Source organism: Augochlora pura, chromosome 3 (assembly GCF_028453695.1).
Source record: "Augochlora pura isolate Apur16 chromosome 3, APUR_v2.2.1, whole genome shotgun sequence".
Taxonomy (NCBI): domain Eukaryota; kingdom Metazoa; phylum Arthropoda; class Insecta; order Hymenoptera; family Halictidae; genus Augochlora; species Augochlora pura.
In genome coordinates, this window is record NC_135774.1 from 30,994,029 (window position 1) to 31,018,803 (window position 24,775).

General features: G+C 49.6%; 1 protein-coding gene across 1 annotated transcript in view; it reads right to left on the reverse strand.

Moving 5' to 3' along the window:
* Window positions 1-24,549, reverse strand: part of LOC144467748 (uncharacterized) — a 38,472-nt gene extending 13,923 nt beyond the window's left edge. Inside the window, exons 1-2 of the mRNA XM_078176678.1 lie at window positions 24,460-24,549; window positions 21,597-21,717 (exon numbers count right to left, since the gene is read on the reverse strand). Coding sequence (XP_078032804.1) covers window positions 21,597-21,717; window positions 24,460-24,549 — 211 coding nt within the window. The remainder of the gene's footprint in view (window positions 1-21,596; window positions 21,718-24,459) is intronic.
* Window positions 24,550-24,775: the final 226 nt, after the last annotated feature.

A 24,775-nucleotide genomic window follows, 5' to 3' on the forward strand; every position in this document is an offset into this window, starting at 1 on the left:
GTCGAGCCGAGCCGAGCCGACGAGCCCCGCTACCAATAACGAGCGTGTGCCGGCTTGTTTTTGCACGGAAGCTGCGGAAATGAACAGGTTCGCGGGCACTGCTATATTTAGACACGGCCGCTCCACGGGATTTCGGAAGCTGGGGAGGAGGAGGCTCTGGCTCTGCTACGCCTCCCGCTCTGTTCTACCACGGTTGAACACCGTGCCGCGGCGCCTGGTTGCTATTACGCTTCGATTACCCAGAGATAGAGCACACTTTTTCCAGCCAGCCGCTGCTGCACTCGCCGGAGCCGGTTAACTCGAATTGTCTCGCGCGCTTTCGCAGCCTTTTTGCTCTGCTCGGATTTAGGGGTCGCTTCTCTGGTCTACCAATTTTACGTTCTTCTCTCTCTCTCTCTTTATCTTTTTCGTCCTTGGTGAAACACACCTTTCCGCCACGGTTTCTTAAAATTTAGGCCCCGGTGTTTTTCGGACTGACGAAGTTTCAGCGATTCGAAGGGAAAGCTTGCCCCCGCGGCTACGCCTGCGGCTATGATCGATATCTCCACCTGATAGGTTCACTCGAAAGTTTCTTATGCACCCGCGGCACACCTGTCGCTACAACCGGCGCCATCGATCGCGTCGGAACGATTTTCGGTGGCAACTTTTTTTCTTTTCACGAAAGTCACGGTAATTATCGGATTCTCCAGGTGACTTCGCCGCAGACGAAATAATAAAGAATGTACAGCTTAACCTTTCAGTATTTTTACTGGTACGCTTAAATATTGATAAAGCGCTAATACAGTATTTTCTTCCAATTTAAAATAATAGAAAGGGTTATTGACGAAAATCGATCACGAGTTAATTACAACAGTTTAAAATCGAAGGCTATAGGACGTTCTTAAAAATCGCTATTTAGTTTTTGAAGAATTTCGTGGCAATGGTGATCGCGAAGCTGGATTTCTTGAAAGACGGAAAGTACTATTCCGCGTGGAGGATTTATTCATTAAGCGCCAAAATTACACAGAGCGAGAGAGAGAGAGAGAGGGCAGGAAGTTCAAGGGAGTATACGGTGGGGAAAGGGGCGGATAATTGCGCCCACGGCGGCACTCGATATCCGCCTAGGGCATGGAAATAGTCGATATCGAGCTCGGTGATCAGTGTCAGGATGAAAACGGCCCTTAAGGCGGTCTACGTCACCCGTGAACACCGTCGGGTCCGTTCGGTGTTCGTAAAATATAACCGGCGCCGACACCCACGCCCACAGCCTCCTGTCTGCAAACACGAACACGCGCGCACATACACGCGTGTATGTCCGCAAGGGCGCAAAAAAATGCAGAGAAAGGGAGAAAAAGGGCCAAGAACGGTAGAAGCACACTCGTCGACCGAGAGAAAGGGACGCGAGCGTAGAAGAGGGAACACCGTTCTAAAGGAGAAATTAAACAGAACGGAAACTGCGGGAACAATTCGAACGACGAAACGGTAGAAGAAAGAGAGAACGCAGCGTTTTTCAGAAAAATTGCTCGAATGTTAAACGTAGAACTTGAGAGCCTGCAGCTGTGATTACCCGTTGAGGGGATTAAAGCGGTACGAAGAATTTTGTCGCAGCCGACAGGAAAAGGTTTGAAATTTCAATGCTTTGGTAAATGATAAGCTTCGATATAATAATGGTGCTATTTAATATTTTATTCTTTGTACAATGAAATTGTGGAACTGTTCTTTTTCTATTTTATTAAAATAGAGTCACAATTTCTCTAAAGCCTTGTACGAATAAAAACGCTATTCTGTGTAAATATAATAAAACACGAATAAATAGAATGAGCATTTCGTGCTTCGTTAGCAAGCGTTCGCGTTTTAACAATCAGCGAATCCTTAAACAAATCACAGCGAAACAAATTGAATTCTCAGAAATCGAATTACCCGCTTCAGGGGGTTAGTTCGATGAAATTAAACGTTTTAATTTTTCGAAATCGTTCAGATCGCCGGCGTGGGAGTCGGAGCGATAAACCGTGCAAGGCAGAGATCGCGGGACGCATCGACGCAGTTAATCCACTGGTGACGCAACCCCCGCACGAACGGAGGAGCTGCAGCAATGTGAGTGAAACCAAAGTGCAGAATAAACATATGAATCATCTCGGTGGGGTACGATCGGAAAGAAATTGCCCGGCGACGGGGCACAAAGGGCTGAAAAATGCGATCGGGTCCGTATTCTGCAAGGTCAACTCCGGCGGGGGGAAAGGGGTTCGGTGGCAGGGTATGCAAAGGAGTTAGAACGGAGGCGAGGAGCCGGTGGTAAAAAGAAGGCCGCGAGGAGGGCGGCAGAAAAATCGCGGAGAACGTCGACGACGAAAAACGTCGTCCGGGTGTGTGCGCCGCCTATGCGCGGCCTCGCGCGCACCGTACACATCCATTGTCGCATCCGGCCCCCGTCGTCCCGGCGCGGCTCGTATAAATTATCAGAAAGATTTTATCACCGCGCAGGCTTTACGGCCGCGGCGGTCGCGACGGGCCGCGGCTTCGAGCGGAATAAGAGTATATTTCGCCTGGGCTGTTTCGCCTCCTTAGCGTAACGTATAGCCGCGGGGCAGAACGCGCGGCCCACCAATAAGAAGTGTTTCGCCGGGCGAAACAAGCTGCCCCATCCTCGCCCGGTGGTATCCTTGCGCGCCCCGCCACAGGCCCCCTCCCCCGCCCTCCGGAAGCCGCCGGGTCCCGCGGGAGCGACACTCGCGACACACGGAACAACCACCAATCATCTTTCGTGCCGTAGTTTGTCGGTTTCCTAAGGGCAATGGGAAAATTTGTCGCCGGTCTTAGGATATACGAGCTTGTCACGGAAATAAGCGGTTGAATCTTGGGAATTTGTCCCGCCCCTCCCGGCCTTCCACGGGCCAAGGATGCTAGGGCCACCGCCGAGTCGCGAAACGTTGCCCTCTTCCTGTAAATCATCGTTACGTTTCGACGAACGGAGCTTGTCGACCGGCTCTGCCGCGGTACCCGATAGAGAACATGCGCGCTCGCCCGGAAACGTTTTCTTGTCAATTCGGGGGCGGCGAGAGCTGCTGGATCAGCTCACGGGCTGTCACTGGTATAATAACGTGCATCGGCGGCGGTTCTTGGGTTTTTCGAAGAAATTGTATTTGATGTTTAGAAAATTTATAGCTTCCTTCTGATGGTCCAACAATTTTTTTTATTACTACTTTACGGCTAGGCGATTTGTAAGAAAAAAGAAATCGGCAGCTCATCTGCCGCAGGTTTCGATTCGAAAAACTGATCCACCCCATTTCCAACCCTTTTTTGCGAGTGGTTGCCTGATTGCACAGGATAATGAGTTGTTAGTTAATTCCTTCGTCGAATAAACTTTCCTATAAGTATAGGTAAGTTTTAATTGGCACAGCGCGCGCATGCACGGTTTAATAACGACTAAACCTAGAAAGCTGCGCAAACTTTCTTGGTTACCTAATACTTATACGGCGTAGGGTTGCAAGCAAGTCTCGCGATCGAAATTAAGAGATCGCGGACAATTTTTCAGATTACGCACTCTCGTTTAATGAAATTAGCATCGTTTCTTCCTGTAGTCGTAATAATCTCCGCATGCCGTGGCGCGCACATTCATGATATGCAACCCCGAAATTCAGTGTCTTGAAAATTGTTTAAGTTGCGAGCTCAGTTTGATACTTCGGGGACGACACGTCCACCGCAGAGGTAACTTCGGAACTGCGCCGCTGCCCATGTATAAAACATTTCTATCCCAAAGCGAGCGCCGAAATTATGGCACAGCCCGCGCAGTCAATGGATTCCAGCCAATTAGTATTGTAATTCGTTTCCAGCCGCGGAGAACGCCGGCACCGCCGGCAAAAATTACATCGAATTAAGTCTTTTCAGCGGAAAATTCTTAAGTCTGCCCACATTTCTTTATTCTCTTGATAATGTGGTTCTCTTGCTACCTTTTATCCCCTTGATAATGTACTTCTTTCGCTACCTTTTCTTTCCAACCCCACTCCCCCGCTCGTAACGCACTTCTTTCATAATTTTCACGAAGAATTATCTCCCCGATGCATTCTGCGACTTTTGAATCTTTTCCTAAGTTCTTCTTCAAAGAATCTGCTTTAATTAATCAATTAGTTCTCGCGCTTCCGGGCTTGGTAAAGAAATTTGGAACTCTCCGGCGCGTATCGTGTAGCAAGATCTTGAAACAATTTTACGGAAACCCGTAGATAGAAGGGATGAAATTATGGAATACGTCGATGAACAGCGCGGAATGAGAGTGGAGGAAAAATTATTGTCAGACTGCGAATTTTTGTGAAAAATAAGAAAATGTCTTGAAGAAATTTTAACTATCTTATTTTATCATAAACGCATAAAATTCGCAGTGGAATTATTGTTAGAGAGAAATAGGTATTTTAAAGACATGGACTAGACTAATCAGATCTAAACGATTGCTTCCAATCTCGGTGCACTGTTCAACAAGTTGCTATATTTAGAGTTCGATCATCGACATTTTAATCATCGCATCTGCAGAGATAATGGCCGCGGCGTAAGAATAACCAGCGAACGAGATCTCAGGTTAAATGGAACGGTCTTGGTAGGCTTCCAGGAAGCGGGTCCAGGGTAAACCGGCAGTCGACTAACGAGTATAAAGCATCGCCGGTGGTTTTGGCGCACGCAGTTTACCCTTGTCGAGCCGTTTCTTACGTTTCGAAAGGGTCGTTTAGGGCGGCCGTAACCGCGCGACGCGTCGCCGCGGCGGCGAGGCAAAAAGGAGCCGAGTTACCGAGTAATACGCCTTTTACCGGGTTTCGCGGATCGTGGATCGCGGGATCGCAGCTCGAGCGGAGCGGAGAACCGGAGAGCGGCGGCCGCTCGCAAAAAGCAGCGTCGCGCGACGAGGAAAGCCGCAACGCCGGCAATCGTATTATCGCGGTTGTGTAAATCAGGAATTTATAAGTGGCAGCGTGACACAGAGCGGCTGTAAAAAGGCGGCCGTGCGAGCGAGGCTGCTCGGGGCTCGTTCGGCTAGCGAGTTTCGCCGATGCGGTCGACGCGGCGCGGGACGCTCCGGGAGGGAGGGAAAAACGTATTCGTTTTCGATGCCGGGGATACGCGGCTGAATTAATCGAACGTTGACACCCGGTTGCAGGATTGTAAATATGACGCCGGGTTTAATCTTGCCGCCGCGCACCGCCGCGGAAATCGTTTCTCTCTCAGCTCGGCGAAGGAAGCGGATCTCCTAGCGCCGCGCACGTGGCACGCGGGATTTATCGATGCCGAGGTTCGCCGCGCGCGGAAAGCGAAAAAAAAGAGGAGGAAGCGCCGGGCAATTTTTTTTTCTTTTTTCACCTGAAAATCAGCACAGCACCGCGCGCGTTTCTATCTTATCCCGGGCGGTTTGTAAATCCGCTTCGTTTCGGCCCGGCCCCCGGGGCAACCGAAGTATTACGTTTTAATAATAAACGACGAGCGAAATTGCCCGCTGTTTATCTGATCCGGCCGCTTCCAGAAACGTGTTGTCACTCGTTTAAAATACAAGATTGCTTTATCGCACGGCTCTCCTTTTATCGCCGGCTGACGAATAGCCGGTAGTTTCCCGATCCGCGGTCCGATTAAAACCTACATGATATTCAAGAAAGCTACAAGCACCGCTCTCCTCTCCCCCCTAACCCCGCCGCGATGTGTTGTGCCGTGACTTACCGCTCCGAGAACCGCCGCGAGGAACCCCACACGCGACTGCTCTCCGCCGCCGGAGATGCCACCGGGATAACAACTTCGGCCAATGTAATAACATTTGTATTTTATTCGATGATGGAGCATTTAATTTGTCGAGCACGCTTGTCCGCGGTCTTTCGTTTCTTTGAATTGCTCCGCGGATATCGCTGGGCTCCGCGGCTCGCGAGCTGATCGCTCTTTAAATAGAACCTATTCAAGCTCGGACCGTTGTTAACGCGAACGTTGTTCCGTTAACACCGGGTTTACGGAACCCGTTGGAATGACGGGTCGCCAGATCTTTCATTTACATTTATTCAGATCGCGGAGATACAGTCGTGAGGTATTTATTCGATACATGTGCAACACTGTGATCGTAATACCGTCGACTCGGCAGCAAGATTAAGAATATAAATTACCACGCGGTGTCTATGTCGTAATTATTAACAGTAGGTTGAATAAGATTTGAGCTGCGTCCTTGTTCATTTGACTCGAACTTGGGGCACGGTCGGTCCCATCGCTGGCCAGGAATTAATGGGTAAAAAGCGAGAGTGCTCCGCTCCTCTCCCTTTGATTTCCCCTCCGCCCCCTCCCCCGGTGCACGACGGCCGTCTCCCCGCGCCGGTAAAGTGTGTCAGCGACCGAAAATAATCCCGGCGCGGTTCGTTAAAAATATTTTGAAGCGGCTCGGTTGTGCAGCGGTAGTCGTCGCCGCATCGGCTCGGGTTCGAGAGGCGCGTCTCTCTCTCTCTCTCTCTCTCTCGGAACCGTTCCGTTTCGCTCGGCCTGCGACGATACACGCACGCCTCCGTCCGAAGGGAGACACCGTTATGTCAATGCTGGCGTCAGCGCAATAAAAAACATTTTTCTTCTTTACGACGTCAATGACCCGCCGCACCGGGATCCGCCTTGCGGCAGGAGCGTCCGTTCTCGCCGGGGACTGGACGCGACGCGACGCGACTTTTCCACGTGATAAACGAACCACGCTTTTAACCTCGGTGTCTCCGGGTACGAACCGGGCGCTTCCGGTGATCGATGGCTGCCGCTCGAGAAATTGATTCCGTGTAATGGCGCCGGACTTCGTTTATATTCTCTCTCCCCCTTCTTTCTTTTTTTTCTTTTTTTTCTTCCTGCAACCGCGCGATACGCTCGACTATGCTCGGCCGCGAGACCACGCCAGTTTGTCACTCGGAATGTTTATGCTAATGAGGATTTTTGTGGGTCAACGCGATGCACGCAACCCGGCCGGAATGCGGTCCAGAAACTAATGAACTGTGCGCTCGGTAGAGTGCAACAATGATCTCCTTTCTCGATATACTACTTTCGAGCTCGTTCAATTAACCGGATGGCTTGGGAGCCTTATCTCGTTGACGCACTTTGACTGACTTCGCCGTTTCTAATAATAATCTATTAACGCATTCGCAGCGGGAAACGAGAAATCTCGTTTTCATAGATATATGTTAAAATATCTTTGCATTGATAAAATACCACGCTGTATATGAAAATTTCCGGAAAAACAGTCCGACGCGAATATGTTAAGTATAAACACCGTTCCATATTTCTCAGCCGAAATGAAATTCTGTTCCATTTTTGTTAATACTTTAGCGTTGGAGTATACGTAGATGCACTATGAATATCAATTTCTTTTCTCCCTTATGAAATTATTACAATCTTTGTAGTTGCGAAGGTAATGTAACAGTAATAGTACAGCAAGGGTTACGAAGCAATTTTTGTTAGCCGCTCTTGGATCTCGATAGGTTTAATAAAATATTGAAGCAATCAAGATATACAACAGCTCCGGTGGATTCTGTAATGGACGAGCACCTTGACAGTACAAAGCTCGGCCCCATCGCCGCTCACCGTCTCTCCAGCCCCTTCTTCGTCCTCGGCGTCAGACTTGGCCAAACAAACGCTCGGGCTATTGCGTCACGACGTTAAGGAGTGCCCCCCGGTTGTTTACAATTATTTTTGTCGTCGGTCGAGCGCGCGCGAGACGCCGTTGTTGCGAAGCGCCGCTCTAAAGATAGCGGGTCCGCCATTGATCCCGGACGACGCGGCGGCCGCTTGCGAAATTTTCGTGGATTTTTTTACGTATCGTCCAGCCGGTGACGCAACGGAACCGTAACCCGTGGCGTAACCGAAAAGGCGAACGGATCTACCGGGCCGACGTTTCGCCCCGAAATCCGAGGCGCCGTTATTTTTCAATAGCCGTTCATCGAGAGAGCGCGAATGTTACCGAACACGCGTTGGGTAACTTGTCTCGCCACTTAGCGGCTAATTTACTTCGAACGAGCGCTAAGAACGTGTTCATTCGCGAGCGGTCTCCGTCGTTTTGTGCCGCAGGAACTTCTAATTGTCGATGAACACCGTGTAGAACTGGGCTGAAACTATCCGCGGCGTGTCTGACCACTCGAGGATCGATCTACTGGGTAAATAGCCGAGAAATCAAAAGCGAGGGTCTTTTTATTTATCTTGTCATGTCAAGGAAAATTAAAGAAAAAGCATTTCAGTCATTGTCTAGTAGACCACTCCCTCTGTCATCTAAATAAACATTCAAGTGATTTAGTGGTGTTTTAAAAAAGTAATCACGTCTCAAAGAGTGTGCAAAGACGTTCGTCGGCTCTTGTAGATCAATTTTTAGTTCTCGGCGTTCATTTCTCGCAAAAGTTCTTCGCGGTCTCGATCGAACAGATTGCGCAATTGTCTTCAAACGCAACGTTCGTGCAACTGGAATTAAAACGCGCCGCCTTTTTGCCAACCGGTGCAGGCACCCCGTTTACCTTTCCACGCGATACGCGAAGGCGTGCAACAAAGACGCGAATTTACATAACGTCGATCTGCGCGCAAGCAACGGCGATCGATCGGCATCGCATAGTTGCTCATTAGCGTCGACTGAAATATCAATTGATTAACAATACGCGTCTGTAATAAACGGAAGTCTCAATTTGCCTGGCATCGATCGACGGCGACGGCGACGGCGGCGGCAATTAATTAGATGGGAGTGTTTAATCGGCTCCCCGCGGGCTTTCCATATGGAAAACTCGGAGCGTTTCCGAGAGAGCGGATCGTCGTCGTCGTCGCGGCCTGCGCTTGCTTCAAGTCCGATAGTTCGATCAAGTTTTGCGATACCCCCGATGTTATTGCCCATAAAAATATCTATGGCAGGGCGACGCGACGCGGCGCGGCGCGGCGGACTTAAGTGACTCGATGACACGTTTAACTCCGCGCCCTTTATAGTGGTTCGCCATAAATATAAAAACGATCGCCGATGAAATATTCGAATATTTTTACGTTCCTTTATGCGACCCGGCCGCCGCGGAAGAAAGTGGACGAGTAAAAAAGCTTAGCCGGTCGCATGAATATTTAACGAAGAACCCGCCGTTGTATCGATAAGCATTGTGCCCCCGTAGAGAAGAGGATTCCTATGCTCACGCATAACTATGAAATGCAAAACCCGCGCCCCTTTTTTTAGTCCCGCGGCGACGGCGAAACTGTTTTCTTATCCCGGAAACTGTGCCGCATATTGCTTGCATTTAAAGAGAGATTTTACTGGCAACGGATTAAATTGTTTGCTCGGTATTGAACGGTACTATCGCCGCCGCTGTCGCATCGCCATATTTGCTGAGAAATTTCTACATTTATCTCGATTTATTGGAATCGTCGACCAAGGAAATACATTTCTGTCTAATTTACGTTTAATGCGTTTCGAAAATCATCCCCTACGATTTTCATAGCCTCGAGGTGATTCAATTGATAAAACAGCAGCTAAATATTTGTATTGTGTTCCATACTGAGTAAAATTCCCAGGAGAATTAAGTAAATTTAGCGTCAGCCGTTCGCGACGAACGCTGACGACGACGCGAAGAAATTTTTCGTTCGCGCGCACGTTCGATCGAACGCGGAGGGATGAAGAGGGTGCTCGCGCAGGAGCCAAACGGAGCTGAAAATGATTTCCCATCGCTATACAGAGGCGCGGCTGGCGCAAAAGAATTCATCAGCCGCGGACAAAGCGGGAGGAGACTCGGCCCAGGCAATTCGCTGACGCTTAATACCTTCCGGAATCATGGAATTAATAGGAGTTCGAAGGCGTCCCGTAGGCTTAACGCCATTGACTGGCCGGGTACCCTGAACTGGAACGATCCGAGCGGTGAATCAGAACGCAATCTCTTTCGCATTGGGAATGGAAGGAGCAACAGCGTCCCTTATATCCCCTGCCACGGGGGCCGCATCGAGGACCGCAATGAAATGTTTATAATGGCGCAAATACACGCGTGCGATCCGAATGAAATCCCAAACTCGTTTGTATGCAAATTCAAGAGCCTCTCTCTCTCTCTCTTGCTCTTTCTATCTCGTTGCTCTCTCTCTCTTTCTCGCCTTTCCCTCCGTTCTTTCGTCCCAGCCCTCGCACCCTCGTCTTCATGGTTGCACTTGCCGGTAATTAAGCGTCGCTAAGAGGCATCGCGTTTTACCGTTCTTAACCGAAGCTTTTCCGCTTAATTGTTGTTTATCGATCCGGCCAATTCCCGCGCGGCTCTTTTTCCCGCGAAAACGCGACGGCCGATCGATTAATCGAGCCGCCCCCGTCTCTCCCTTACCTCGCCAGAGGACGACGGGGATTGGGGAACGAAAGCGGAAAATTGGGGCGCGATGGGCCGTGCGGTGGAATGACCGGTTGGCCTGTTAACACGAGCTAATACGTTCATTATTTTTCGCGGTGGACGACAGGCTATCGAAGGGCGGCGGTGCTGGTTTCCGTGGCCTTTTGCCCATCTTTTAATACGATTAACTTTACATTTATCGTATTGGATATATAATATTTTTGACGAAATACGAAATACTAGAAAAAATAACTCGACGCTCGATACCAAGTTCGCGAAATTTTCTGTAAAGTTTAGGGGATGTTTAAAAAAATACCGAATATTATAAAGTTAATTGTGTTGCATTAAATGTATTTAGATCAGGTCGCAGCGATTGCCGGACGAATAGCGTCGGTCGAGCGAAAAGCATAAAAGGACGCGATGGGGTTGGAGGGTGAAAATAATCGGCTCGCTCGGCGGTAGTTTTCGTAAGATTTTCCGGTGCGCCGGTTAAATATTAAATCGCGGAGTGGATAAAACCGTTCTCCGGTTAACGCCGGGGCCAGTCAATCGCGACGCCGAATTTCCACGCGACCGGGCGTCGAACGGCGTTTAAGACGTCGGGACGGTGCGGAACGACGGGGGTGCAGATATCTTTTCCCTCGGAAGTTTCGAGCGTTTTTATCGGTTTTCGAAAAATTCAGCGAACGCGGTGCCGTTTCCGGGTCACCGGCGACGTCAACGAGTTTTCCTCGGCGAGAAACCCTCTTCAGAAAGAGCGGAGAGAAGGTTAGCGCGCGGCTAGGCGGGAGAGGCCGCGGCGGCGGGGGGGTATCTGGTTTTACTACCGTCGGCAAATTGCGTTTCGTATCAGCTCCGAATTGCGGATTTGGGACGTAGACGCGAATAAGGAGGAACGCGGAGAAGGAGAGCGGAGCCGGGGCTGGAAAACACCGGGACCGAGCCGCAAACAAACTGTTACGGAGTCTGTGAACAACCGGCGTTATTAAATCTGCCGTCCACGCGGACTTCTACAATCCTAATTCACATCTGCTATCCGTGTCCGCCGTTCCCGCGATATTTAGAGAACGTTTGCCTCGATATTTCCGGGCTCGATTTTGAATCCTCGTTAATTTATCGTAGACAAGTTTCAGCAGACAGGTCGAATACGAAAGTCAATCTAGAAAATATTTTTTACTTTCCACCTGATACGTTTGAATCGTAAAAGAAAATTATAGATATTTCCTTAAAAAGTTCTAATCGAAAAATCAAATAGCGAGAAATATTAAAATTATTCCAACAACAAAATATATAATTCTAATGTTATCACATTTTATTTCAACCCTCGTGTGAACACACAGAGTAAAACTCCACCCGTGTTTATCGATTACTATAAAATAGTCAACCGATTTTTTTTCTATTTAAAACAAGCCAAGTTCGCGTCGTTTTTAAACGTCAATAATTCTGCAAAAGAGGAGACTTGAGCGAAACGTTGAACAATGTTCGCGGCAGAAGGATAGAGTGCGTTCGCCAGGCAGCCGGGGTCGTTACGTAAGGCGGGAGCGTGTGCTTTGCATATTCGCGGCGGATCGATTTCCGAAACAGATTCTTGCCCCGGCGGGAAAGACAAATTGCGCCAGAACTCCCGAAAACTTTAACACCCCCGGACTTCCCGCGGGGAGAATTATGTGATACTTCGATTCAAAACACGTTTCTCCGTAACGCCGTAAAAAACTAGAACAAACATGTTTGTCACGTGTTACAGAGACCGCGCAAAACAGCCCTCCCACCGCCCCCGATCCCCGCCGCCGTTGCCCGTCCCTCGACCGACTTCAAAGAGATTTAAAATTATTTTTCCCTGTGCGTTACACAAACAAGTTGCTTGTGTGTCAACGAATACGTACGGTGTCTCCTTTCACCGTGGTCTTTGTGCCCCTTTTTTCGGAAAAATATTGCGATCGACGGAACCAGCGTTTTTGGGCGGTGCACGTTGCACGCGAGACGAGATCGAAAATCGACGTTTCCTCGTTCTGGTTGTCTTTAAAATATTTTTCATTTACACGAAAAAAATTATTTCTTTTATTACGTATAGTTACGGTTAATATTATCGGTTAGCTGAGAGATATAAAATATGTGTTGACAATTTAAAGGCAGCACTTTTGAAAATCTGCGACTTGAAACAAAGTAGCAATTTTTAGAAAACCAACAGATATACAAGGGTTGAAACATCCCCTTGCTTACATAATACGAATAAATATGGAAAAATAAATTTCCATACGATTTTATTATCACCGTATGCCCGAAAAATCAAAGCACCTCGAGCACAATTCACGCGCGTGTCCGTACTTCAAAACGGAGGAAGGATTTATCAAAAATTATCTCGCTCGTAACTTGGACGGAACAAATAAAAGTCGAGTATATCAGAAAGCGTCGGTATTCGTGCGGCGGAGAGACAGATAAACGTTGGTTGCCGTAAAAATACCGGGATCTCGTTCGACCGGCTTTCATCCCTCGAAACAACCCCGGCACGGCTGAACGCCGTCTCTAAATCTGGTAATGCTGTCGCGTGACCGGGAGTCGAACGCAGCGCCGCCGATATATACCCGTTCTCAGATACCGATGCCAGGAAATTTGCCTATAAAACGCAGGTGTATACGCGGTTTAAATCACACGGGTCCGCGCCAATGGCGGCGGCGAGAGAGAGCACGTGCGCCGCCACCACCCCTCGCGCAGTGTCGGCCGCAGCACACGGGACAACGTCTACGAGCCGTATCGGTGACGCGTCCGACGCTAAGTTACTCTGGAGATTGGCGCCGCTCCAAAGATCTCCACTTCCATCTTCGACACTCCTACGCATATGCTCCCCTTCCCCCTCCTACCGACCGTTCAACCCTTTTCGACCGCGATCGTCGAACGTTGTTTCCCGGATCAGACTTTTTCCCGACTTTTCGGAAACTTTTGGAAACCGCTTCCCAGTTTTCTCCATCGATTTTCCACCGGAGATTTTCAAGATCGAAGAATTATCCGTCGCTAAATATCGCGAAACGATTCTGCAACGAGCGTGTCGATTTCTGTTTTAGAAAATGATTCGCTGTCGCGACGAACGGGTTTAATAGATAAAGAGGGAAACGGAGCCGCGTGTAACTTGATTGCAGTTAATTCATCGTTATGTCCTGCTCATTTACATTCATTATAGACGCGTAACACCCGCGCGGGGTACTAATGCGAAATTATCGGCGCGAAAAACAGTTGGCTACGTGCTCCCGCATATTTATAATAAAATCTTGTTAATCCACGCGCGAGGAAAGGGAAATTGCGCGGCGGGGGATGATATTTCTGATAACGTTAAAATATTAAAGCAATGGATAGCGTGTACAGAAATTATCCACACCTATTTTCAAACACTTATAATAAACTTCCAGGTATAAATTCCGTTCAAGTGGAATATCCGATATATGTTAACAATTTTATTGCTCCTTTAGCTTGATAAAATTATTAAAGGAGAATATAGTCATTTTATTTAATATTTCTTTACAAACTAGGAAAATTATTTAAATGGTAAATAACTGTAGGTGATCTTAACTACCCACTTATTTTTATTCGTACTTTTTTAATTAAGCATTAAATAACAATAGAAAATATTTAATCAGTAAAAATGCTGAGAAATATTTCAAAATACTGCCCGATCCTCCTCAATTAATTAATCTTGTCAAAAAGGCTAGATTCTCTTTTCTACAATCCAACTTTCCGTCTGTTCTGAAAGGAGACAACGGTTCGGTAATCGTAACACGATGTCCTTCGTAGAAGTTTTCTTCCGGTCAGGTTCTTTGGCATAGAAATCCGCTCCGATCAGTAAAATCGTCGTCGTAGAAGGGGGGGACAAGGGAGAAGGCGGAGGCGCATAAACGAAGCAAGCAACGAGAACGCAAACTGATGGCTGACCTTGCCGGCCAATTCCATCGATTGACCGCTAATAATGGCCCCGTCGTCGAGGCAGAAGCGGCTCCGGGCAACGATTTCTATAGAAAATTGTTGCGATCGCAGGAAGTGATTAACCGGAAACCCGGCCGCAGAATAGTTCGCCGCGCGGACTTGCCTGTAACGATTGAAGTTTCGCGATAAAACCCTGCGGGTGAATATATTGAATATCACTAGTAGCCAGTTTACAAGTGAACTCCTGACGGCCCGGCTCGGCCCGGCACCGGCGTCGTAAAGCGACGAAGATCGACGCCGCAAATTAATTAATGCTTGTTTTATTGCCCCGAAAGAGATAAGCTAACGGCTTGATTAAATACCGTGCCGGGAGATCAATCTTCGTTAATTTCGAACGCTGACATTGAAATCGACCCGATTTACAAAGTCTACCCCCTTTCCTTAACAAAACGCGGACCGTTTCGTTTAAATGTTTCATCGGCGACCCGATCGTTTTATGGATCCGACTTCCACGGATCTTCGATGGACGGACGTTTGACGTCACAGTTCCAGGTTGAAATGCAGAGAGGGGTTCGGTTATGCAATTCGATTAATTATCACGCTGACCGATCGGAGATTACATTCATGAACGAAACGGCGATTTCATTCAGTAGAAAAAAAAAGACGAGCCGCGATTATTTATCATTCATCTGGTGTATTTAAATCAGATTCAGCCGGGCTTGACCTCTCTCGACGCAACCGGCGCAAACAACACCCTTAAATGGGCTATGTAACATTAATGATGATGCAACTGCGCGAAGCCCGGTGATGCAACAGTTCGACGATATAAATAATCATGAATTATATAACTCCGTTGCCGATGCGACAAGGAAAGCCGTGCAATTAAAACCGTAACGCAACATTTCGTTTTTAGCTGGTAAATTAACCATTGTAATCAGATGGAAAACTTGGCGAGGACCGAACAAATTTTTATAAATTTAGAACACGGTCTACCGAATCGCCGTGTAATAAATATAAATTCCCCTCTCTGGCGGAGGATTTTCTTAGCAACAAACAAACGTTCTTCCACGTCGTAACGCGAGGGGGTTAAAAAGAACCGGAGTCGCAGCGAGGCAGCCAGAAGGGAGCAATTCCAGGGGTAGCACGCCGCGCGTCGGCAGACCAGCATCATCCCCGTACTCCGTTTCCAGCAAGGAAAAAGCAAGAGAGCAACCGAAATCTCGGAGAAACAATTGAAATTTCCATCCGTTCCGAGGCGGCGGCGGCGCACACTCGCGGCGGGGTTTCATTCCCATAAATACGTTGCCGTAGCAAACGAGTCGGCCCGTAAATTCCCGGGGAACGGGCTCCGCGCGATTTCCTGGCGATACAAGTTGCCCGAACTCTGTGCTAAAAGCCAATCTCCAGCCGGGTGCGATTAGCGTGACCGTACTCCTCTCTCCGCCTCCCTTGGCCCCTCGGCACCCGCTGCCGCCGCCGCGAGCTCCTCCGCCTCCTCCGTCTCCTCCTCCTCCTCGTCGTCGTCGTCGTCGTCTTCGTCATCGTCAATTGAGCAGCCGCAACCTGGGGGACGAACTTCCGAGATAGATAATACCCGAGGATGTCCAAGTTGGAAGACCGAGTCCCTCCGACCCCCACCCCTTCTCTCGACCCTCCGTTACCCGCTCCCAACCACCTCCTCTTCCAACCCCCGGCGAGCTTCGCGAAACTACCAGCCACGAACACAACGACGCCGGTCCACGGGGCCGCGTGGATGTGTTTGTAATTCTACTTTCCGCATGATTCAATTTATTTCCGTGGCGCCTCGGCTCTGCCGACTGCCCGGGAAGTCCATCGAAAATGTACGTGCACCCTCTCCCCCTCCCCCATCCCCTCCCCCGCGCTGCACCGAGCGTCCCGGAAAAAGGGCTGCTGGAGACGGGTCCCGGGCGTAAAACAAATAAAAAGGCTGATGGACCCAGCCCTGTATTTACGGGGTCACGGGAACCTCTCTCTCTCTCTCTCTCTCTCTCTGTCTTTTCCTTCTCTGCCACCGCGATCGCTCCGTCGCACCCTCCCTCGCCCGCTCGCTCGTCTTCTTCCTTCTCCGATTCACCACGATCCACGATAATGAGCTTCGAAACTCTTTTTAACGACCGGTATATTTACCAGGTGGACTCGCCCGGAGAAACGCCGCGATACTTTGGCCTACAAGCCGTGAAATTCTATTTCCTTCCGGCGATCGGGTCTTGCCTCCTATCGAAAATCCGTGCGAACTGCGGCTATGCACACCGGGTGGCGCTCGAAGTAACGTCGACGCTCGAATCGCTGGTAGATTACTATCGCGTGTTAAACACGGCTGCAGGAACTAAATGTGTAATAATTTTACTAAGTTTCAATTGATTTCTTGTGCCATTTCAAGAGAAAACTTCAGGGAAGCATGACTGTCACAAAAAGTTGCCAGTAAAATAATAAATTTCACCTTATCTTGATAAATAATGAAATCAATCAAATTAAATCTTTCAATCGTTAAAATTAAATTCAATTAAAAATAATAACTTAATTCTTCGTAATCGCTGATAAACTTTGATGTCCCATGAGAAGGGACATCCGAGTGATATGCTAGAATTACGATGTCCGCAGACAGCGGAGTGCAAAGGGTTAAACAATGGCACGTAGCAAAAATAAAACGATTTCGTTGAATGTGTATATATCTTTTAGCGACTGGGACTAAAAATGCTCGAAGGTAGACGCCGGAAGATCCGTAGGCGTGGCGATTTGTTATTCGGACGGAATCGCGTTTATTTCTGGAACAAAGACACGCGACAGACGTTTCAGGAAGAAGTTCGCGAACGGCTACGTGGTCTCATCGATTCGAGCAACGCTGCGCTGCACGGCCGGGGGATTGCCGGTGGAATCGATCTTTCGCGAGACGGGCCGGGCCGGGCCCGGGCACGGGTCGGGCTCGGTTCTCGGGCGGCGCGAAACAAACGACTCCGGTCTCGCTGCCACGAAGGATTAACAGAAATTTATGCAGCAACATCTGCCACCGGTGTCTCAGCGTTCTCCTGTTCCTGATTCAATCGCGGCACGCAGCTGGGCCACGCCGAGCGTTAACATCTTCGAAGTTGCCAGACGACTTAGCATTTATCACGTGAGATTAATTAATGACAGCGAGACCCGGGCGTAAGTGTATACCTGGCGAACACCGTGCATTCTCTCGTAACCGACCGTCTTTCATTCTCTGCTTCTCTTTTCCTCTTTCTCTGTGCAAAGGAAGAGGAAGAGAGAGAGAGAGAGTGTGTGTGTGCCTCGCGAGTGGGATCGCTTTCTTACAGGAATAGCCTCGGAAGCCTAACGAGATTCGTCTCGCGAACATCTGGCGAACTGTCCTTCTTTGTTTTCTTTCGTCGCTTTTCAATGGCCGCAGAAATTAAACGGAAGGCCACAGGTGCGCCGCATTTCCACTTGTTTACCAGCCGACGCTGCTCCCGATTGTTTCCCGCGCTCTTTTTCATGGAAATTATGGCTGACCGAGGTGTGTTGCCTCTGCTCTGGACCAATCCGGATCATTGAATCTGTTTTCGAAATGGTCCTGCGGTCGGCGAACACCCGGTTGGTTCTCCAAAATCTCCAGCGGACTCATCGACGACTATTTAACTAGGTTTAGCGTTTTTCGCGCTTTGTTATATCTAGTAATAAGTATTTGGTAACAGAGCTGCATTTATTTAGATATCTCACCGTTTATTTCATATCATATTGCAACAGTTTCATGTTAGCAATCTCAAGATAAAAATTCGGAGCTGGTTAACCCCTTGCATTATTGTAAAAGCTTAGAAACAAAAATACATAGAGACAATAAAAGGAACAAAAATTGTCTGGTTCTTTTATTAAAAATATTAAGGTCAACGCAGCGTGAAACGAATCTTAATGCAAGGGGTTAAAATGACCGTGACCTATGAACTCTCAAAAGGGAACGTTATATATAATTCTCATTCTTATTGAACAAGTCTTAAGGCGTGAAAAATATTCAGATCGATCGCTTGTTTGTCGCAAGGTGTACCGATCGCTAATTTATCCGCGCCAGGGAACGGTCCGCGCCGTACGTTACACGGAAAAATAAGAGGCGGGTCGAGCAGCCGCATTAATTAGTCAGCGCCGGTAGGAAGGGGCCATTATTTGGAATCGATTACGGGGCCGGGCACAATCGCGGCTGACAATAATTAAAATTGCAGCATAGTAATTCGAATGATTAAGGAGAACGGGGCGCGCAATTATCGTCGCGGCCCGCGGCCCGAAAAGGAGATAAATAACGAAGCCGTATAAATTTCCCGCATTTCTGTCCTCGGCGACGCCGGCAACAAATTCGATTATAATCAACGCGCGATCGCGCTGAAAGCCGCGCGCGCCCGGTGTCGGTGCCTTTTTTTTTGTACGCCGTTGTTAATTAACGTATTTCATTAAGCAGCTGGGCGCCGATCTTTCGCGGGGGACGCGCGCTCGGGCTCGTTTCCTCGCGACGATCGATTTACGATTGTGCTGTTCGCATCGATTTCGATGTACGACAGCCTTCATCGAATTAAATATTCGAATTAATTATTAACTAAAATATTAAATATTTTAATATCGACTCTAAGAGCGTTGGAAATGTCTAGGGTTTTCTTGGAGAAACGGCAACTTTGAATTTATTTCAAGCTTTTCAAAAATTTGTTTTATCAGCGTGTGCTGTGAAATTTATTGAATCATTTTCTACGCCACACTGATTCATAATATCATCGATCGGTAACGTTCGAGACACGTCGGAAGACAGAAACGTTTAAACGTCCTCTGTCCCAATTAACACGTCGAGTGCGCGTCATTCGCATATAGGTGAAATTTTCAACTAGGTTACGAAATTCATTTTTATCGCGACACATCCAAAAGCCGATGTTACTAGGATTACCAAAGTGCGAAATAATTGAATTAACAATCGCCGCGTTCGCTTCGAATTATTTGCCGTCGGTTCCGCAAATGAAATAACCTCGATACTGCGGGGGGGATTTTTAGGAGGCGACGCTCGAGGTGTTGCCGGACGTTCAACCGCGATCACGGTAAACGCAACAGAAACGAGAGTTAACAGCGAGCTTGATAGTTAAAAATTCAATTAAATTTTAATCGGCTAATTCGGAAGAACCGCGTCGGTCGACGTATTAAAAGCATCTCGGTGCCGGGGAGCGGGGGAGGAGGGTGGTCGCGCGAAATTTTATAAACCGCCGGCGCCGGAATTCGCGGACGCGAACGCGACAATTTTTGGGCGCGCGATTTATTATTCATTCGGCGGGTGGGGGAGGGGAGGCGCGAAAAAATTGGCTTTCTACATCAAAGAAAGCGCATTAAAACGAAATTAACGCGACCGGCTGCGCTCCGCCGGCGCGGCAATTATCCTTTAACAGAAATCAATTTCCCGGGCAATTCATCAGTCGACCGAAATCCAATTCCCCACCCAGAATTGCCGAGTAATTATCCCCGTGAAAATGTCGCCTACTGTTTGATCTAGAAACGGCCGTACAGAATCTGACCGTTTCTCTTTTTCCTCTCCCCGTTCTCGACCGTTCTTCTCCTCTCTTCGCCCGACGAAACCGACACAGATTCGAGAATCGGGTCGGGGAGACGGCGGGGCAACGATTTTCGGTCTCGAATTACCGGGGAATAATGATTGGCGGCTGCCCGGCAAAACGCTTTATAAACGTCGAACGCGTTTCCGGTGTCCGTGGCCCCCGGGTAATGCGTCGTCGATAGGAAAATTCGGAAAACGCGGCGAAAATAGCGGCCGCCCGTGCCGCGGTTGGAAAACCGACGGCGGAGAAGGGGTTGACCGTGGGGCGTCGGGGTGGGGGACGGCGCAATCGAGATTTTGATTGCAGAAGTTATCGTCGACGAGATCATCGCGCGCCCTCGCCCCCCGCGCGGCGTCGCGTCGCGGCGAAAACGTTGCCGTGTGAAAAATGGCGGCGGGCACTGGTTCAATATACCGGGTGGCACGGCGATAAACGACGAATAAATTTGATTCGAGGACGATCCTCGCGTCGCACGATTTTTTGGCTCGCGTTGCGGCCCGTGCGTGCGCTAGCGACCGCGAGCACGTAATGGCCGCCGAATCGATAGGGTAATATGATAAATTGTGACCCTGGTTTATGAACGCTGACTACCGTGTCATCCGTATATTAACGTGCGCCACGAAATATCGCGCCCCGACACTTTGCTCGATTTTTCTCAGGCATCGAGGCGCGCGCGGACGATTGTTGCGCCGTTATTTCTGCGGTTTACGGCGTTTTTGGCTCGACAGTTTTTTAAATAAATATTTAGTATTACTTACTATTTCTCGTTGATTATTATTATTATTGCGGTTATTAATTCGTTAATTTGAGATTACTTTGAATTCCGGTAAATATTACAAAATTCCATTCATAAAATGGCCTTAAATTTTATATTCCTGTCGTCTAAATTTAATTTTGTAAAATTATTCGAGCAACGAATGCGTCGAGGGAGGAAACTAATTTCAATTCGGTGTCTGTCGATTAAAAATTGTGTCTCACCGAAACCGGAAGAAAAACGGTACGAGAACACGCCGTCCAAAATGCAGGGCCGAAAAGGCGGGCGGTGCGCGGTCGAAATCGGAAACAGGTTGCGCGCCGTGGAAACAGCTCGGACATTTTCCGACAGCATAACGACTGTATCATCTCTGCAGCGAAGGCTAACATTTCCCTTGTAAATGGCGGGCAGAGCCCGGGGTCCATCCATCGAGCGGGCTTCAGCGGCGCGCAACCAATAATTGTCGAAATAATTCAGACTCGGAGGGAGCGACCGGCGACCGAGCGTGGCGGTCTCTCCATTCGCCTCCTTTCATCCGGATCACGGAAGAATGGAATATAAATGCGCGTGTAACTCGGTAGCCCGAAAGTTAGTCAACTGTTACGCGACTTGGTCGAATTTCGCTCGGGCACAGCTCAAGGGTCGACGTCGACGACGACGACGAGAACGAGAACGAGAAGAAGGAGAAGTAAGAGGTGGAGAAGGAGGAGGAGGAGGAGGAGGACGGTGGTTGCGGCGGAGGGGGTTGGTTGGCTTTTCGTTTTGAAAAGAGGGAAAATGGTTCGCTACACCCCTGAGGAGAATTTATCTCGAGGAACGAGCCAAACGGACGACGGACGACGGTCCTCGATCAATAAGGTTTATTGTTTTCGCGTGTTCACGATTTCGTTGGCAACGCCGCTCCTATCGCGACGACGACGACGACGACCACCACCACCACCACGACGACGTCGATAGGGGCCGCGGGAGGTGAGTTCAGGGGAGGCCGTTAGAGTATGTCCGTTTCTTGGGAACGACGACGGTATTCGATGCACGGGGTACGTGTCGCGTGTACACGTCCCCGCGTGTACTTACTCTTTCTGTGCGCCGACACTCGACGACTCGACACGGTCAATTGACCTCGTTCCCGTTCGTACGTCTGGGCACGACTGGAACGCGCCGCGCGAATGTCACTGATTGTACCCCGTGGAAACAGCTACATGTGTACGCGCGCGTTAAGTATCTGGTGCACTCGCGGTCGCTCCGTCGCGTCGCCTCGCCTCGCCTCGCCTCGCCTCTCGTCGCGTCGAGCTTATTTTTATCCTTTTCCTTTTTCTCGGCGCGATTTCCCGCGGCGCTACAGGCCGCGCCAAATACAGCGAGCTAGCTGTCCGCCTCGGATCGCCCGTCGAAATAGTCGGCCGCCATAATCGAAGTAACGCGATTCGTTTCGACGGAGCCTTATTCGGAAACGGATCTTTCCGCCAGGAATCCGGCGAACTACGCCGGGAATCGATGGAGAAAATTCGTTACGACTTCGCGGAATTTTTACGGTCGTCTATTGTTCGCCCGTACATTATTCGTTAACCGCTCGCTCGATGTTTGCCGAGCGTGGTGGTCGTAACTACTGGTAAAACCGTCGGGTGTTAATTACGCGCGAGCGAAGGTGCCGCGGGAGTAATAGAGCATCGAGAACAATAATTGCGATTTGTTTCTATTTTATGGCCGGCGTTAAAGCGTGAATATCGCCGGCAATCGCCGACCATGAATTTTTGAACGATGGTATATACAGCAGATGTAACTGGGATAAAGCGTAGCGAAATAAACCCGTTTAAGGCAGGCTTTATAGCCGGATAGCCGCGAAATTGAATATAAAATAGCATTGAATTCGATAACCGCGTTACATCGCGCCGCTTCCCGCAATTCGCCGGAATCTTTTATAACTCGCCCGCAGGGGCCTCGGAGATTTTGTTAAAAATAATTTTACATCATTTATGCAGCGCCGGAACGATCCGACCTATTTTGCCAACCGAGTGCCAACCGAATACGTCCATCGATCTTTCGGCGAGAACGCAATCTTGGATATCGTGTGTTTTAATTCGCCCCCGGCTGGTGACGGCCGAACGAAAAGTAAGACGCGGGAGATCGATTTTCAAAGATTCACTTTTACTTCTGACCTTCGATGGTAAAGATACGCGACGCAGTAATGCGTTTAGCGACTCGTTGCAACATTCTCGCGTTGCGTTCTACTCCGATGATTTACTCGGTCATAGCGGTTAACGCGCGGCGACCGACGGCTGAAAAATTTAATCGCTCCATTGTGCTCGGACTTCGTTTTGCCGGTTCTACGATTTCTGAAAACCCGCTACGGACGTCAACGCATTCCTCGTTTCGTTCTACGCCGCGCAACATTTGGCTCCACTTAAGAAGACTGTCCAGAATAGATCCGCCAGCAACGCTCTACTATTTCCAGAAGCGATAAATTGATTACTATACCGTAGAACGTGAACGGCAAAGTAAACATCTCCGTCGAGACTCCCGCAACAATTCCCGCGATAAAACCGACTTCGCCCCGGTATTTCATACCGCATTCGATATTTCGTAAATCCCCATACGGCCGAGTGCCAAAAACCCGTGGAGAGCCCCGTCCCCCCCGCTCGCCATCAATATTCAAACTCCATATCTCAGACCGAAGAATATCGGGAGTTGAGAAACAATTCCGCTGGTCCCGAAAAATATTTGATTTCATTTAAGCCGAAACTTTTCGTCGCTGGTCGCCGGCCCATAAATTTCCATCGAACGGCCATTATCTTACAGGGGGGGTGGTGTGCGGATAAAGTCGGCTGCGACGTCTCTCGCGCGCGCATACACACTCTGACACACACACACGGCCGCCATGAGAGAGGATCGACCCGTCTGGTCTTCGGGGCTGGACGAGAATATGTTAATATCACGGTGGTAACCAGCGATCCGCCATTGTCCGCTTCAATTCCATTAGTTAACACAGTTTCCCGGTAAACGACGCCGGTCGCCGAGAGCCTGCGGATTCGGCATTAAGTCGGTTCATTTCCATCGCGGTGCTCCGGATGGATGGGGGGTCCGGCCGAGGTCCAAGGGTCCAGGTCCGAGCGGGGCTTTCTTCGGCCTCGAACCGAGAGGGGCGCGACGGGGCGCGACGGGGAACGAAGAGGGCGGAGTGTTCGAGCGGCGGCGACGGCGACGACGCCGGCGTAAAACGCGCAGAAGAACTGACGAGAGATCGACGACAGCGAATTAATTCGTCGACCGTATTATCGGAACCGCGCACCGTCGTCCATTAGACCGGTTTTTCGAGCGGGCGGCGTAACGACCCGTCGCGTCCGGGGGACCCGGTTCTTTTATTCGGAGCGCGATGGTTAACGAGGAGACGTCTCCCTTTTCGTGCTCCGCGATGTATGTGTACTAATGCTGTCCCTAATGATTCTTTACGAGGAGAACCTTTCCAGCCGGGCCAGATAGCAAGAGGGAGAAAGAGAGGGAGCTAAAGAGAGAGGGAGAAAGACAGCCGAGAGTTAGGGGACGTCGTCGGAGAAAGTTCGCAGGAAAGACGCCGAAAAGAGGAGAGTGTCCGGAAGAAGCCGGCGCGGATAGGAGAGAGAGAAAGTCTCTCGTCTCGCGGCTAGACAAATAGGCAAATGTCGAGGAAAGGGAGAGCAGCCCGAAAGGGGTGGCTCGGCTTTTTACCGACGCTGGAAGCTGCCGTCGCGACGCCCGCCGTCTCCGTGCTTCCTTTTCGGTGTCTCTCCTTCGTCCTCACCTCACTCACTCCCTCTCCCTTTCTCTCTCGATCTCGTAGTTCTACCGCCTCCTTCTCGCGCCGCGTTTCATCCCCCCGCCCTCTCGGAGCCGCGCTCCTTTTTTACAGCCGCGAAAAGCACATTGTTCGACGAAACGTGCTTCCCTATCCCCACCCACCCACCGGCGGCGGCTCGCGTCTCTCTATGCTTCTCGCAGCATCACTCCAGCCGAAAGTGTCTTCTAGCAATGAGCACTCAGCCCCCTGCTGCATTCTGGAGCTTCCAGTTTCGCCATTGTTACACGTCCCCGGCGAGAGAGAAAGAGGGGCGCGACGACGGGGCGAAAAAAATCTGACGGAAGACGAAGAAGAAGGAGAAGAAGAAGAAGAAGCCGCGGCGGAGACCGAGAGGGGCCGGACGGCCGCGGCGCACCCGGGGCGCGGAAGGCCGGCGATAAGAAGAAAGGGGGAACCCCGGTTCGGCTCTGAGATGTCGGTA